Genomic DNA, 15,201 nt, shown 5'->3' with positions numbered 1-15,201 from the left:
TTACCCCTTTTGAGCCCTTTTTGGAGGGGCCAGGCAGCACTTACTGTCAGGCAGGAGGTGCACCCGCTCTCCCAGGCTCTTGAAGTAGGGGTGCTGCAGGGCTGCCTCGGCTGAGATCCGGCCCTTGGCTCTGTACTGCACAAAGCCCCGAGAAAAGCCATAAATACTCATTTATACCACACATCTGGGCACCCCTGTGCATTTACACCACACATCTGGGCACACATCTGGGCACCTCTGCCCATCCCAGCAGGGCGGGTGGCCCTGCCCTGCATCTTCCCTGCAGCAAATCCCCCCCTTTTTCCACCCCCCTGGGCTGCTCCAGCACTCACCAGCAGCAGATTTGTCAGCAGGTCAACACCTTCCGAGTCCAGCCTGGGGGAGAGGGGAAATAAAACCCAAAACTGCACCGTGGCTGCACCAAGGACAGGGCAATAATCCCAGTGAGGGACCAGTGGCACTGCAGCCCCGAGGAGAAAATGAACCTGGGCTGCCCAGGCTGCCCCTGGCACCCCTCAAACCCCCCAACCCCAAACTGTCCCTGCTCCAGGGGTACCTTGGGGCGTGATTTATCAAGGGCTGGGCTCGGTACTGGCTGAAGTTGTAAGCCTTGAACTCCTCGTTGGATGTTATCCCAGGCCAGGTGTCCTCTGTGGGGGTTCCTGTGAGGGGACAGAGGGAAACGTGCCATGGGCACTTGGGATGGGAAAACTTCAGGAGTGTGGGGTCCCTGTCCCCAGAGAGGGCACAGATGTCCCCGCTGGGCTGGCAGAGCCAGCAAGGAGCCTCTGGTCCTTACCCTGTGCCAGCCTGGAGGGGGCTGCAGCTGCCCCCTGTCCCTGCCACATGACCCCTGTTCACCCCATCCCATCCTCATTCATTCCTCCCATCACCGTCCACCCCATCCCACCCCTTTTCATTCCTGCCCATCTCATCCCACTCCACCTCATCCCTGTTCATTCCTGCTCACCCTACCCCACCCCATCCCATCCCACAGATCCTATCGATCCCATCCCACAGATTCCATCCATCCCATCCCATCCCAGATTCCATCCCATCGATCCCATCCCACAGATCTCATTGATCCCATCGATCCTATCCCATTCCACAGATCCCATCCATCCCATCCTACAGATCTCATTGATCGCATCTCATCAATCCCATCCCATGGATCCCATCCCACCCCATCCATCCCATCTCACAGATCCCACATCTCCCACCCCATCCCACAGATCCCATCCATCCCATCGATCCCACCCCATCTCACAGATCCCACCCCATCCCACATCTCCCAGCGATCCCACGCCGGTTCCCTCCCCGCTCTCCGCTCCCGTTTGCCGGCACTGCCCTCGCGTGGGGACGGGCTCTCAGCGCAGCGCTCACCCAGCAGCCGGAAGATGAGGTGCAGCTCCTCCTTCACCGTGGAGCCGGGGAACATCGGCCGGCCCGTCACCATCTCGTAGTGGATGCACCCGACCCCCCTGAAGGGCAGGGGACAGCCCGGGATTAGGGGGGGACAAACCCCGGGATTAGAGGTGGGACAAACGGGGCTGGTGGAGCCGGGAATGAGCTCCCAGCCAGGGGGGGATGGCACAGACCCGACCCCCTGAGCCCAGGGGACAGGGAAAACTGCTCTGGGAAAGCTCCAGGGAAAACAGGTCTGGGAGAGCCCCAAGACAGGGAAACAGGACTGGGAGAACCCCAAACCCTCTGGTGTAAAAAGCCCCGTAGGACATGGAAAACAGCTCTGTGAGGATCCCAAGGGACAGGGAAAACAGATTTGGAAAAGCCCCCGAACCTCTGGTGTCAACAGACCCAGGGGACAGGGAAAACTACCCTGGGAGAGTCCTGAATGGAAAACTGCACTGGGAGAGTCCCAGGACAGGGAAAACCGCCCTGGGAGAGTCCCCCACCCTCTGTTGTACCCAACACCGTGAGGATGAGGATGGAACTGCCTGAGCCCATCCTGGAGGGCCTGGGAAGCTCCCGGGAAGCTGCCAGGAGCCTCCCGTGCCTCACCACATGTCGATGGGCGTGGAATACTCGGTGGATCCCAGCAGGACGTCGGGGGGCCGGTACCAGAGCGTCACCACCTCGTTGGAATAGGTTTTAGTTGGGACCGACTTGGCCCTGGCTAATCCTGGGGGTGGAAGGGATGCACATCAAGGAGCTGCCCCTTTTCCCCAAAAAAAAAAAAAAAAAATCATTCCTGGAGGGTTTCACCTACCAAAATCAGCCAGTTTGAGCTCCCCTCGCTCGTTGATGAGCAGGTTCTGGGGTTTGAGGTCTCGGTGTAGGATTTTCCTGCCGTGGCAATAAGCCAGGCCACGGAGCAGCTGGAACATGAAGATCTGCAGGGAGGAGGAGGAGGAGGAGGAAGGGGTTGCATTTAAAAAAAAAAAAAAAAAAAAAAAAATCAACCTGGCTCGAGGAATCTCGACGTTTTGAGCAGGAAAGACCCCTGGGAACTGTGCTGGGGTGGGGAAGTGTCACAAAAGGGGATGAGGGAAGTGTGCACGTGCAGGGATTTTATTTAGGGTGGCAGTGACTGGGGAAATGCTGAGGGAGCCTCAGAAAGGGTGAAGAGTGAAGGGTGAAGGGATCTCCAGCTTCTCCCAGCCCCAAAACAGCCCCACCCAGGACCAGGGGTCCCGGGCACCCCCCTCACCTTCACATTGTGCACACTCATCAGGTTCCCGCAGTTCTCCAGGTACTGCTTGAGGTCATTGTCCTGTGGCAGGAAGGACACGTCAGTCTGTCCTTCCCTTGTCCCCCCCAGCCCCTAGAGAAGCCCCCAGACCCACCAGGTACTCGAAGACGAGGGTGAGGGAGCGCTCGGTGTGGATGATGTCGTGCAGGGTGACGATGTTGGCGTGTTTGAGGTTCTTCAGCAGCGACACTGCGGGGACAGCGGGGTTGGGGCAGCAGGACCTGGGGCTGAGCACGGGCACAGCCATCCCAAATCCTGCTGGGAGCCCCATCCCAAATCCTGCTGGGAGCCCCATCCCAAATCCTGCTGGGAGCCCCGTCCCAAATCCTGCTGGGAGCCCCGGGATGGGGCTGAGCACGGGCACACCCATCCCAAATCCTGCTGGGAGCCCCGTCCCAAACCCTGCTGGGACCTCAGGGATAGGACTGAGCACGGGCACACCCATCCCAAATCCTGCTGGGAGCCCCGTCCCAAACCCTGCTGGGAGCCCCGTCCCAAACCCTGCTGGGAGCCTCGGGATGGGGATGAGCACGGGCACACCCATCCCAAATCCTGCTGGGAGCCCCGGGATGGGGCTGAGCACGGGCACACCCATCCCAAATCCTGCTGGGAGCCCCATCCCAAATCCTGCTGGGAGCCCCATCCCAAATCCTGCTGGGAGCCCCATCCCAAATCCTGCTGGGAGCCCCATCCCAAACCCTGCTGGGAGCCCCATCCCAAACCCTGCTGGGAGCCTCGGGATGGGGATGAGCACGGGCACACCCATCCCAAACCCTGCTGGGAGCCCCGTCCCAAACCCTGCTGGGAGCCCCGTCCCAAACCCTGCTGGGAGCCCCGGGATGGGGCTGAGCACGGGCACAGCCATCCCAAACCCTGCTGGGAGCCCCGTCCCAAACCCTGCTGGGAGCCCCGGGACGGCCCCTCCCGGCCTCACCTTCCCGGATGGCCGTGCAAGGAGCCCCCTCCTCGTGCTCCAGGCGGATTTCCTTCAGCGCCACCAGGTTCTCTGTCAGCTTGCTGCGGCCCTTGAACACCGTGGCGTAGGTGCCCTGGCAGGGGACAGGGGACACAGGCCATTTCCCAGGGTGGCACAGCACCCGTGTCCCCAAAACATTTGGAGGAAGGACCATTTGTGGTGACAGCACCAGGTCTGAACTCCACCAGAAAGAGCTGGTCCAAAAATTTCTGGATATTGAAGATTTTTGCCCTTCGAATCTCTTTAATTCCATACAGGGTGTCACAGACTACTCACCTCTCCCAGTTTGTCCAGTTTGATGTAGGTTTCCAGCTTCCCAAAGCCGATATCTGACTGTGAGAGAGGAAGGAAAACATCACTGGGGAGGAGGGAACCTCATCCAGGGATGGCTTCACCTCCAGAAGGGTTTCCAGGGACACTGGGCAGTGACAATTGGGATTTTTACTCCATTTACTGCCCAGTCCCTCTCTGCATCCTGGGAAAAGCCGTGTCCTGAGCAGGGCAGTGAAGGTGCTTGAAGTCCCGAGTTGCTGCACAAAGCCCAGAGCCACATTCCTTATTCATGAGGGCTCATGAATATTAATGTCACATCGCCCTGGCGGGGTTTGTTTTATTGATCAGACAGCACAGGCAGGTAATTTCCAGCTCTCCTTCCCTCCTCCTGAACGGGCACCTCGGATCCCAAAATGCCTCCTGGTGCCAGGCTGTGGTACCTGGGCACCTCTGAGCACACCTGGTGCGTGCACATGGAGTTTTTTGCTCCTGCACTGTTGTACACTGAGTTTTTGCTTCGATTTCTGCTGCTGTGCTGCAGCAAAGAAACTGAAATGCCACCACTGAAGCAAAGGCTGATTCATTATTTATCCACATTTGCATTTCCTCTGCCAAGAGGCTCCGGCTGAACTGCAGGAGGGTTTTCCTTTGGGAAGGAGCCAGGCTGAGAGAGCAGCCAGGTGTGCACAGGGGAGTGCTGGAAGGTGGGAATGGCACAGCAGGTGCAGATGGGGAAGGGATGCAGATCTCACAATCCCTGAGGCTGGAAAATCCCTGTGGGATCATCGAGCCCGAGCTGTGCCCGATCCCCACCCTGAGCACTCAGTGCCACCTCCAGGTGCCACCTCCAGGGACGGGCACTCCAAACCTCCCTGGGCAGCCCCTGCCAACCCTTTCCATGAGGAAATTCCACCCTGAGCCTCCCCTGGCCCAGCCTGAGGCCGTTCCCTCTCCTCCTGTCCCTGTTCCCTGGGATGAGATCCCAAATCCCCCCCGGCTCTCCCCTCCTGTCAGGGAGTTGTGCAGAGCCACAAATTCCCCCTGAGCCTCCTTTTCTCCAGGCTGAGCCCCTTCCCCTCAGGATTCTCCAAACCCTTCCCCAAATCCCTCAGGATTCTCCAAACCCTTCCCTGGACACCCTCAGGACCCTCCAAACCCCTCCCCAGCTCCCTCAGCTCCTCCCGGTGCTGCTGGGGATGTACAGGACAGGCTGGGAATGGGCACGGACATGAGGGGAGCTCAGTGCCACCCGGGGGAGGTGGCACAGAACCACAGGACTGCAGCTGTGACAGGGGGACACGTTGGGGACGCCGTGCCTGGCACTGCCCCCTCTGCTCGGTGCCACTTACGAGGGAGGCTCGCCGGGACATCCTGCTCAGGGGCTTGGGCAGCTCCAGGCTCTCCATCTGCAGCTTCTGCAGGAACTCGGGGGGCAGCCGGATGTCCATGGGCAGCGAGAGGCGCTTGCTGACGTCCTGCGGGGAGGGGACAGAGCACAGGGAGGTGACAGGAGGCCTTGGCTCTCTGTGTCACCGATGTGGCAGGGACAGGGCAGTGCCCTCGGGGAGGTGGTGGCACAAGGGGAGGCTCTGCCACACCAGAGGGTGCCAGGGCTCGTGTGTGACACTGTGTCTTAGGTTGCAATGCAGGATGTGACCAAAAGTGTGGATTCTGTCACCAGATGTTAATCCAGGAGGGGCAGTGATCCTGATCTCTGTGGGGATATCTGCTGTTCATGTTCCAGCTGTTAAAGCAGCTGGGGCCGTGTTCTTTATCTTTTCCAGACCCATCCTTCCTCCAGGAGATATCTCCTGTTAATGGTCATGGAGTCTCATTGTATCACTGATAAAGTTACATCATCCCACTGGGTCCCACTGAATAACTGATAAAATTCCATCATCCCACGGGGTCTCATTGTATCACTGATAAAATTCCATCATCCCACGGGGTCTCATTGTATCACTGATAAAATTCCATCATCCCACGGGGTCTCATTGTATCACTGATAAAATTCCATCATCCCACGGGGTCTCATTGTATCACTGGTAAAATTCCATCATCCCACGGGGTCTCATTGTATCACTGGTAAAATTCCATCATCCCATGGGGTCTCATTGTATCACTGGTAAAATTCCATCATCCCATGGGGTCTCATTGTATCACTGGTAAAATTCCATCATCCCATGGGGTCTCATTGTATCACTGGTAAAATTCCATCATCCCATGGGGTCTCATTGTATCACTGGTAAAATTCCATCATCCCATGGGGTCTCATTGTATCACTGGTAAAATTCCATCATCCCACGGGGTCTCATTGTATCACAATAAAATTCCATCATCCCACGGGGTCTCATTGTATCACTGATAAAATTCCATCATCCCACGGGGTCTCATTGTATCACTGATCAAATTCCATCATCCCATTGGGAGATGCTCCAGCCAGGGGGAGGAGCCGAGCATTTCCTACCCAGATCAAAGGGGAGATTTGGAACAGCAGAGCAGCCTTTTCCCACTGGATCCCAGAGGAAAACCAGAGCCTTGCACATCATCCCTGCAGCTTTGGAGGAAAACTGCACCTTGTGCAGGAGCCCTGCTCCAGCAGAACCACATCTGTCACTGCAGGAGGATGCAGCCACCATGGAATGGGACTGCACCAACCCTGACTGACTGACGGGGGGGCAGGTTGGATTCTCACTCTGCCCCTGCTCTGGGCTTGTTTTTTGTATCACTGCATTTCTATTTTAATTTTCCTAGTAAAGAACTGTTATTCCCATACCTTTGCCTGAGAGCCCCTTAATTTCAAAATTACAATCATCTGGAGGGAGGCGGTTTGCATTCTCCATTTTAAAAAGAAGCTCCCACCTGTTTTTCAAACCAAGACACACCCTGCCCTTCCAGCCAGCGCCGAGGTGACACCCAGAGGTCCCCAGGTCCCCCCCACCCCGTCCCCAGCACTTGCCTCCATGGAGAAGCGGCGCTGGCCGTGGTTGCGGTAGCGCACGGCGGCCACCGGGGACTGGCCCTGTCCCTCCTGCGGGGACACGGGGCTGCCATCCCCTGGCACGTCCCTGCCCAGCTGTGCCAGCTGCAGGTGGCCCTGAGCCAGGTCTGGGGACAAAAGGAAAGCACAGTGAGCCGCTGGAGTGGTGGCAGAAGGGACAAGGAGTGAGGGAGGGGCAGGGGATGCTCTGGGGACTTGGGAATCTCTTCTTCCTTCTCTGTGTCCAGAGGGAATTCCTGCTCCAGATTCCTGGTGCATCAGCACCCTCAGCATTCCCAAAGCACTCCCTGCCACGAGGGTCTCTGACAGGGGAGCTGCCCCCACCCAGAAATCCCAAATCCCAAATCCCAGGGCTCTGCCCCCTGCAGCAGCACCACGGGGCTTCGCTGGGGGGAGGATTTGCCTTTATCTTCCCAAACGTTTTAGGCAAAAAAAGCACTTTGGGAACACAGAGGTGCCCATCCCTGGCTCTGGATCCCTCCGTGCTGGGTCAGGAAAGAAGAAGAGAAAGGGAGAGAAAAAGGGGGGAGGAAAATAGAGAGAAAGAGAAAGAGAAAGAAAGAGAAAGAGAAAGAAAGAGTCCTTCCTGGAGGAGTTTACACACACAGGGACCTCACCTGCCCTGGGAACCGTCACAACCACCAAACCCGGGTGTTTTCCTGCCAGGATGTGCCCATTTCTCGGAAGGAGTTCGGGGTTAAAGTCACTCGTTGCAAAACAAACTCCTCCAGGCTTTCCTGTCCCAACCTCTGCCCTCAGCCAGGCACAGGGAGAAGCTCAAGAGCTGCCTTGAGCACCAAAGCAGCCCAGAAAAACAACTCCTCCCCTGGGAGCCCAGGTGGGAAGCCTGGGAGGCTCAAAAATCCGTGCAAGGAGCACGAAATCAGAACAACAACAACAAAAAAACCCCACTGAGCTCCTTCTGGTCCCCGGTTTGAGGTTTGGCCTTAAAGCTCCTCACTCTGCGGTTAGCAGCAGGGACATTGTGGCACTCATGGGGACATTGTGGCATTCACGGGGACATTGTGGCACCCACGGCCGTCACCGAGAGTTCAGCCAGGAGGATTCCCCCGGGGAATCCAGAGCTGCCGATTCCAGGGGCTGCTCACAAGGAGGCAGCACCAAACTGGGCGTACTGGGAGCGAGGATGATGCACTGGATGTGCTGGGGAAAAGCTCAAGCCTGACCCTGCCCCAGTGACCGTCCCTTCTCCCAGCCTTGCAGCCACGCTCCAAAATCCCCCCAAAATCCCCCCAAATCCCTGCAGAGCAATGGGGAGCAATGAAACTCCCCAGGGAGTGCCCCAGGCTGAGCCCTGCCCTGTCCCTGCCCTGTCCCCGGGGCTCAGAGCGACAATCCCGGATCCGGGGATGATCTCATGGCTGAGGAGCGGGCAGGGAGGGAGGGAGGCAGGGCTGGATTTTCACGGGGTGCTGAGCAGGGCTGGGACCTGGCTGCAGTTTTGCTGGGCTGACGGATGAGAGGTGGCAGGCAAGTGACCTGGCAAAGGCTGTGGGTTTGTGCCATGGGCACTGGGCGAGCAGGGAGGGGCGAGCTCAGGGCTCCTGGGTGCCCAGCCTGCACCTCAGGGGTGGGCTCAGCCCGTGCCAGGGGGGGGCTTGAGAGGGGCTGGAAAGGTGCCAGGGGTTTTGGGCACGCAGGTAAAACCCTGCCCCTTCCCCTCCATCTGTTTTTACAGCAACCATCAGGAAATGTGCCCTGAATTAACCACAGGTATGAAAACAACGTGGATTAATTCAACCGGACCAAATCTTTTTAACTTCCTCGTCTCCCAAGCAAATTATACTCAAGGAAACCAAAGGCCATTTAAGGTCTGGCTCAATGGAGCCCGACTAAGCCACTGGAAATGACATTTTGGGTGAATTTGTGCTGGTTCCCACAGGTGAAACAAACCCGAAGCTGGGTGAAAGGTGCAGCCTGTCCTGAGAGCTGCAAAGCAGCAGCTCTGACTCTGCAGCAGCACATCAGAGTCACCTCTTTGTCACATCAGAGGTGAAATCAGAGCTAAATCGACAACCTGGACACTGCAGTGGATCCAAAAAGGAAGGGAGAAGCAGGTTAAAATTCACAGAAGGTCTGGAGAGGGGTTTGGGCTGCCCTGGGCTGGGGATGTGCCAGCCCAGCCCACCCGGAGATTGGCAATCCCAGAGGGCTGGAGCTGCCCTCGGGGCTCGCAGGACCTCGCTGTGGGCGTGCAGAGCCCCAGGGAATTCATTCCATGGGAATTCCGGGAGCCCAGACACTCGGGAAGAACGAGGCTGCTGCGATATCACAGCGAACCAAAGCCGCAGACACCGGCAGCCTTTTTATAAATATATTTAATAAATATATTTAAACGCAGCCTCTGCCAAAACAAGCTTTGATCTCCCAAGGAAAGAGGCCAGAACTCCCCGCTGCCTGCCTTAGAACTTTTAATTACTTTGCTGAGTGTGAAGTCTCCTCTGCAGGCTCTGCGCTGCTCAGAGCTCGTGTTTTTCATCCTCCTTCCTCCCCCTCACCATCATTTCTTCAGGGCCTGGCGCTCCCAAGGTCAGAGCTGGCTCTGTTTTATCCCTTTCCAGCCCAGACACTGAATTTTGTAATTTTGTCTGGCCTGGGAGGGCAGAGCAGGCTGTGGGTGTTTGGGGCCACCAAGCCCTGATCCCTCCAAAAAAAAAACAAAACCTGACTCAAGCTCCACCAAGGTGACATTGCTGGTGACAGGATGTGCCCAGGCTGGAAAACTGTTTGATTTTCCAGTCTGGGAAAAAAAAAAAAAAAAAAAGTAAAAGGTTGGTTTTTTTCTGTTTTCCCTCCTTTTATCAGCATCTGTGGGGGTGAGGTCATGAGGATGACGGGGTGGGGAGGACAGAGCTGGGGACAGGTGGGGCAGGTTTGTCCCCTGCTTGTCCCCTTAGAGGAGCCAGAGCAGCTCTGGAGCAGCCTGGGGTAGTGGAAGTGTCCCTGCCATGGTGGGATGGGAGCAGCTTTGGGGTCCCTTCCAACCCAAACCATTCCCTGATTTTGTGATTCTTGAGGAAGCCTGACCTGCTCTGCTCCCCAGGGATGGGCCCAGGCACTCCCAGCCACCAAAATGTGAGATTTGCAGCCTGGGAATGCTGAGAACCAGGGATTTGTGGAGGGAAAACAAAGCCCAGGAATTCCCTGAGGAGTGACAGGAGGTGGGGGAAGCAGAGCCGAGGTGTCTGTGATCAATGAGCTGCCACTGGCTGTCACCAGGGGACACAGGACAGGCTCTGGAGCCACAGAGAGCCCAGCACAGCCCCAGGGATCCTGACCAGAAACTCAAACCTGCAGCAGAGATGTTTGATGGGGCACAGGAGCAGCTGCCAGGGCTGCAGCAAAGTCACTTTTCCTCCCTGCATTTTGGTTCTCCACCTGGAAAACGGGGACCAACCCCTTGGAGAGGTCCAAACCCAGCTCCAAACCCGACCACAAGCCCTGTGAGAGGCCAGCTGGGCCTCCAGTCACGGACCCACCCTCGCTCCAGGCTCAGACTTGGCTCCTGTTCTCTCCTGGCTACCTCAGGATCAAGCCCAAAAGCCCAGGGAGGGGCCTGGCAGATGCTGCTCGCCCTTTTTGCCCCCCAAGGGCAAAGGAAAACCTTTGTTGAGTTTTGTCTTATTAAAGCAGAACAAGAGGGAAATCATCTCTGGGGTTTGCAGGGAGGAGATGAGGAGCCCAGATCCCAGAGCAAGGCAACAACAGGGGCAGCACCCAGAACTTGCCCCCATTTCATCCCCACAGCTCCTGCACGGTTAATTAAGGGCTCAGATCTAATTAGAGCCCTCAGTGAGGGCTGTGGGATCGGGGCAGGAGCCCCCGGGGATGCTGCAGAGATAAAGAAGAGCCTGGAGAGCTGTGGGAGGCTCTAAATGAGCTCTCGGCATCCTCGGAGCAGCTTGGCTGGCACGGCCGGGCAGCGCCGGTGCCAGGGGGTGACATCAGAGCTCAGCCCCCGCTCACAGCCGAGCTTCCAGGGAAAACAGGGAAACAGAGCTCGGGATGCAGGGCCAGGGCAAAGAGAGCTCAAATGAGAGCTCAGGGCACGGGGTGGGGCTGGGCTGAGCCGAGGATTTACCCCAGGATGAGCCGAGCCCGGCTCTGCCAGGCTCTCCCCAAACTCTGCCCAGCTGTGCCCAGCTCCCCAAACTCTGCCCAGGCTCTGCCTGACACTCCCCAGACTCTGCCCAGCTGTGCCCAGCTCTCCCCAAACTCTGCCCAGCTGTGCCCAGCTCTCCCCAAACTCTGCCCAGTGCTCCCCAAACTCTGCCCAGCTGTGCCCAGCTCTCCCCAAACTCTGCCCAAGTTCTTCCTGGCTCTGCCTGGCACTCCCCAAACTCTGCCCGGCTCCCCCAAGCTCTCCCCAAACTCCCCCCAGGCTCCCCCCAGGCTCTCCCCCGGCACGGCTGGCCTGGCTGAGCTGCTCCCAGCGCCTCCAGCATCCCGAGCCTGCCCCAGCCTGCTCCGGGGGCTGCTGTTTGCACAGGGGATGTGCCGGCTCAGGCAGAGCTTTAACCCTAAATCTCCCTGGGCTGTTGGAAAGGAGGAGCAAAGGCTGCTCCAGCCAGCCCCGGGTGCTGCCCAGCACAGAGAAGCCCTTTGGTTTGGGGGAAACACCAGCCTGGAGCCCCCAGAGGGGTCACACCCCTCTTTTGGGGAGGCAGGAGGAGATCCCACACTTTCCCCCTCTCCACCTTAACCACATTAACTCCCCATTCTGTGCAAATTCCTTTCCCTCCCATCAGCCTTCCCTCGGGCAAGGATAAATCTCTCTTCAGCTTTAATGACGAGGTGTTAATCACCCCCACGGGCACACAGTGGGGAACACAACACAGAACAAGGGCAGGCACTTTCCACACACCCCGAGAATGGCTATAGGGGGGCTGGAGAGGTTTTTCACCCACCCCAGATTGTCCTGAGCACCCCCAGCCCCCCGCAGGCACCCAGGGGCTCCTCACCCTCGTTCCTCTGGTTGTTGAGCTGGTTGAACTGCTCCGTAAACTCCGTCAGCGACTCCTCGATGGTCTCCGTGCGCGGCACCGAGAGTGAAAACCTCCTCTTGAAGTTTTTCATCTTGTTCATCTTCCCTCGCGCTGCCAGGGACGGCAGAGCCCTGCGGGGAAAGGGGCAGCAGGCTCAGAGGGATGGACAACACTGCGATGGGTCCCCAGCCCCACAGCTGCTGCTTTTTGAGGTTGGCAGCATCCACACACAAATTTCCACCCCACAGCTGCTGCTTTTTGGGGTTGGCAGAATCCTGGCCCGAATTTCCACCCCACAGCTGCTGCTTTTTGGGGTTGGCAGCATTGTGACCCGAATTTCCACCCCACAGGGGTCCCTGGGGACATCCCTGCTCTGGGTCAGAGCAGAAGTGGAGCCACGTTTTTGCCAGGGAAATTGAGATCCTCGTGTTTTTAAGAGCTGGCTCTCTGTTAAGAGATGCAGGGAAGGTGATTTGGTTTTTTTTTTCTTTTTGAGCCCAGGGCAGGACTGTACACAATCACACACAGGCTATGCCTTGTGGCATCCTTGGAAACTCCAGGAATGCCTGGACAGGGGGGAAAGCAGGATAAAAACAGAAGGAAATCAAGACAAAGACTAAACAGTGATGGAAAATACTCAATCCCACATTTCCCATTGGGAAAGGAGACTCCTCTCCCCTGGCTTCTGCTTTGCCCTTGCAACAAAGACCTCCCGAGGCAGCAGCAAAGTTCTGAGCGGGGTCAGAGTGGGCAGGGGGGATCCCCCCGAGTCCCAGCCCCGGGAGATGCTCCCAGTTCGATCCCAGGCTCCTCCCGCTGGGCGTCAGAATCGCCTTAAGCGCAGATCTGATTAAAGCAATCAAACCCTTAAAGGGAGAAAACGCTCCAGGGGCAGGGGGCGAGCGGGGCTGGGGCACGGGGAGAGCTCCAGGGGCACGGGGCGAGCGGGGCTGGGGCTGAGCAGCCCCAGGAGCGGGCAGGGAGCTCGCCCTGGATGTGGCTTTGCCTTTCCTGCTTTGGCTCTTGCCAGGCTCAGCGGGGATGGGATCAGGCTGGAAGCGCTGCCTGTGCAGGGTTTGGGCTCCAGCTCTGCTGCAATTCCTCCTGCCCAGCACGGATCCAGCGCTCCTTGAGTTTACAGACACGAAATCCCAGAATCCCAGATCGGTTTGGGTTGGAGGGACTTTGGGAATTATCTCATCCCACCCCTGCCACGGGCAGGGATAACTTCCACTGTCCCAGGTTGCTCCAGGCCGTGTCCAAGCGTGTCCATCAGCGTCCCACCCTCAGCCAGTCACAGCTCTGCCCCTTCCAGCCTCAGGCCCGAGGAGTTTTGGGTCTGTCCCTCTCCTCTTCCCAATCCCAATCCCAACAGTGTGGGGATGCTCCTCCTGCCTCCCCCTCATCCTCTGCACACTCCAACCTCCCCACCGGGGCGTCTTCCATGACCAGCCCTGGGCTTTAACGCTGCTCTCACCCCCAAATCCAACCTGAAGATCTCAACCACCCCTCGATACCAAACACGCCCCAAAACTCCTCAGGGATGTTTTTTCCCACAGGGAGCGGCTCCTTCCCGAATATCCCGCACCTTCCCCAGGACCCCTGGGGCAGCTCGGCCCCCTCCTCCCTGGTTGTCCCCAGAGCCCCCCCAGCCCCCTGCCACGTTTATCAGCAGCACCCAGGGGTGCTGGCAGCATTCCCGACGCTGCGATCACACAGCGCAGCATCCCCGTCTCCAAGACAACGACAACACCCGGCCCGGCGTGCCTGCACCTCAAAGCTCCAAAGATTATCCCTCAGCAATAAAAACACTCGGTCTGGGCCCCTGCCAGGCTCTGCAGCTCCCTGCAGTGGGTGAATCCCATGAAAATCCCCGGGATTCACCCGAATCGCGGGAACTCCCCCGCTCCGCTCCCACCTTCAACGCCGCCAATTCCTGAGGCTGAAGGCTCGGCCCTGCCTGGGGGGGTTTGGGGGGGTGGGAGGGTTTTAGGCACCTCCACTCCAGCTTCAGACATTGGAATGTTTTGCCAGCACTACAGGAACGTGCTTGGACACAAGAAAGAGGCGGCACCGGGGATGCTCTGGGTTCCAAAGGAGATTTAGCGATGCTGGGTGGATGAGAGAAGTGAATCCAGCTCCTGGTCCTGCACTGGGGACAAAGTCCCAGCCTGGAATGGGATCATCAGGACAGGAAGGGGCGCATTGGGATCACGGGAAGGTGCTGGGCTGAGCAATTCCTGCTTTGACAATCCCCCACCAAGCCAAAACCTCCTCTGACCCTCAGATCTGGCTCAAATCCGGATCAGGAAAGATGCAGCGAACAGGAAGGACACTCGGGGGAATGAGGAAAACGAGAAGTGGGGTCTCCATCTCCCTTCCCCTCCCCAAAAAGCTGCGGATGATTTGCAGGGAATCAGCTTCTCCCTGACACAAAACTGCTCCACAAATCCAAATCCTTCCCTCCCTTTGCTTCCTCCAGGAATGCCAGCAGCTCCAGGCTGCTAAATATAAACCAGGGAGAGGAGAGGAACTGGGATTGGGGTAAAAATAGCGCTGGGATCGCTGCAGCCTCTCCTGCCACGCCCGAGCTGCTCCCTGATCATGTCTCACATCCCTGGGCTCCTTTTTCCAGCTACACCCGGAGCTGCCGGTGGGAGTTCACATTAAAGATGGGATTTATGGGATTTGTCCTTGTCCTCAGCCCTCGGCTCCTCCCCGACAGGAATTCCCCTTCCCCGACAGGAATTCCCCTTCCCCGACAGGAATTCCCCTTCCCCGACAGGAATTCTCCTTCCCCGACAGGAATTCCCCTTCCCCGACAGGAATTCTCCTTCCCCGACAGGAATTCTCCCTGTCCCACATGGATATGGGTGTCCCGAAGCTGGGATTTGCTGGAAGAAAAGCACACACAACCTTCGTGCCAGGGGGAATGTAGGGCCAGGAAATGTGGGGTTAAAGGGGAATGTGGGGTCAGGAAATGTGGAGTTAAAAAGGGGAATGTGGGGTCAGAAAATGTGGGGTTAAAAAGGGGAATATAGGGTCAGGAAATGTGGGGTTAAAAAGGAGGACTATAGGGTTAGGAAATGTGGGGTTAAAAAGGGGAATGTAGGGTCAGGAAATGTGGGGTTAAAAAGGGAATGTGGGGTCAGGAAATGTGGGGTTAAAAGGGGAATATAGGGTCAGGAAATGTGGGGTTAAAAGGGGAATATGGGGTCAGGAAATGTGGGGTGCC

The 15,201-nt window shown here is 57.6% G+C and overlaps 1 protein-coding gene across 1 annotated transcript in view; it reads right to left on the bottom strand.

The window, feature by feature from the left end:
* The window catches only part of CDK18 (cyclin dependent kinase 18), a 35,264-nt gene that overhangs the window by 4,659 nt on the left and 15,404 nt on the right, over positions 1-15,201 (bottom strand). The window contains exons 2-14 of the mRNA XM_014872685.2: positions 11,943-12,097; positions 6,919-7,067; positions 5,309-5,434; positions 3,963-4,019; positions 3,645-3,759; positions 2,805-2,899; positions 2,669-2,731; positions 2,228-2,351; positions 2,020-2,140; positions 1,384-1,481; positions 557-662; positions 333-375; positions 45-135 (exon numbers count right to left, since the gene is read on the bottom strand). Of these exons, the coding sequence (XP_014728171.2) occupies positions 45-135; positions 333-375; positions 557-662; positions 1,384-1,481; positions 2,020-2,140; positions 2,228-2,351; positions 2,669-2,731; positions 2,805-2,899; positions 3,645-3,759; positions 3,963-4,019; positions 5,309-5,434; positions 6,919-7,067; positions 11,943-12,066 (1,312 nt within the window). The 5' untranslated portion in view covers positions 12,067-12,097. The remainder of the gene's footprint in view (positions 1-44; positions 136-332; positions 376-556; positions 663-1,383; positions 1,482-2,019; positions 2,141-2,227; positions 2,352-2,668; positions 2,732-2,804; positions 2,900-3,644; positions 3,760-3,962; positions 4,020-5,308; positions 5,435-6,918; positions 7,068-11,942; positions 12,098-15,201) is intronic.

Source organism: Sturnus vulgaris, chromosome 29 (genome assembly GCF_052056855.1).
Source record: "Sturnus vulgaris isolate bStuVul1 chromosome 29, bStuVul1.hap1, whole genome shotgun sequence".
In the NCBI taxonomy this organism is placed as follows: domain Eukaryota; kingdom Metazoa; phylum Chordata; class Aves; order Passeriformes; family Sturnidae; genus Sturnus; species Sturnus vulgaris.
The sequence above is the reverse complement of the archived record's forward strand: the minus strand, read 5'-3'. Positions and strand labels throughout refer to the sequence as shown.